At 64.2% G+C, this 951-nt stretch overlaps 1 protein-coding gene across 2 annotated transcripts in view; it reads right to left on the bottom strand.

Moving 5' to 3' along the window:
* DCAF5 (DDB1 and CUL4 associated factor 5) overlaps positions 1 to 938 on the bottom strand; it is a 76,259-nt gene extending 75,321 nt beyond the window's left edge. The window contains exon 1 of one of the 2 annotated variants that reach the window (XM_010574166.1): positions 698 to 938. In XM_010574166.1, coding sequence (XP_010572468.1) covers positions 698 to 911 — 214 coding nt within the window. In that variant the 5' untranslated portion in view covers positions 912 to 938. Of the gene's footprint in view, positions 1 to 523; positions 633 to 697 lie in introns of those variants that run through there. The other variant, XM_010574170.1, reaches the window with a different exon arrangement.
* Positions 939 to 951: the final 13 nt, after the last annotated feature.

Genomic DNA, 951 nt, shown 5'->3' with positions numbered 1-951 from the left:
GGGGGGGAACTTGAACCCAAAAAACATCCTCCACGAAGATGATCCCCCCCTCCCCAAACGCGCCCTGCGAGGGGAGGAAGGGGAGGAACAAAACAAAACCCTACTCCCCTCCCCCAAAATAAGATTGGGGTTTGGGGGGGCTGGTGGTCCCCAAGTGACCGGTCCCTCAAAAAAAACCGATCCGGTTCCCCGCCCGACACCGAGCGGGACCCCCGCCCGCCGGCAGCGACCGCTGACCCCCGCCCATCCCCTGCTGAGCCGGGCCGGGCCACGGCGCTGACAAATGTCACCCGGCGCCCACAATGCACGCCGCGGGGTTGTTTCCCCTTCCTCGTCGTCGTCGTCCCCCCCAAAATAATCAAATCCCCCTTTAAGGGGCGAAACACGCAAGCCATCAAATAAAGGGGCACCCCCAGCTCCCACCCCCGGCGCCCTGGAAACACTCTCGTAAAAACTTTGTCCAGGGCTCCCCCCCCCCAATAATAGTAGAATTTAAAACCTGTCAACCATTTTAGATCCCTACTTGGGAAACATTATTCCCGGGTACCGGTGGGTTTGAGAAACGACTCTGAGCGCCGCCGCGGCTCCCCTCCCCCCGGGCCGCGGGGGAGGCGGCCGAGGAGGAGGAGGAGGAGGAAGCAGCTTTCTGGGGAGGGGGTGGCGGGAGGGGGCGAGGGACGGGGAGCGTTCGCTTTACCTGAGACCAGCCACTGGCCTCCATTGTTGGAGAATTCAATGGCATTGACACAGCCGAAGTGGCCCAGGAGGTCCTTCTTGTAGAGGTTCCTGCAGCCCCGCAGGCGTCTCCGCTGGAAGTCCTGGGTGAGCAGGGGGTCCCCCTCCAAGCCCCGCTGGGACAGGAACCCCACCACCGACCGCATGCTGCCCCCCCGGCCGCCTCTCCTCTTCATGCTGCCGCCTGCGCCGCTCCCCGCCGCCCCTTCCCCCGCC

The sequence above is a fragment of the Haliaeetus leucocephalus genome, unplaced genomic scaffold (genome assembly GCF_000737465.1).
Source record: "Haliaeetus leucocephalus isolate CR32 unplaced genomic scaffold, Haliaeetus_leucocephalus-4.0 Scaffold417, whole genome shotgun sequence".
NCBI classification, from domain to species: domain Eukaryota; kingdom Metazoa; phylum Chordata; class Aves; order Accipitriformes; family Accipitridae; genus Haliaeetus; species Haliaeetus leucocephalus.
The sequence above is the reverse complement of the archived record's forward strand: the minus strand, read 5'-3'. Positions and strand labels throughout refer to the sequence as shown.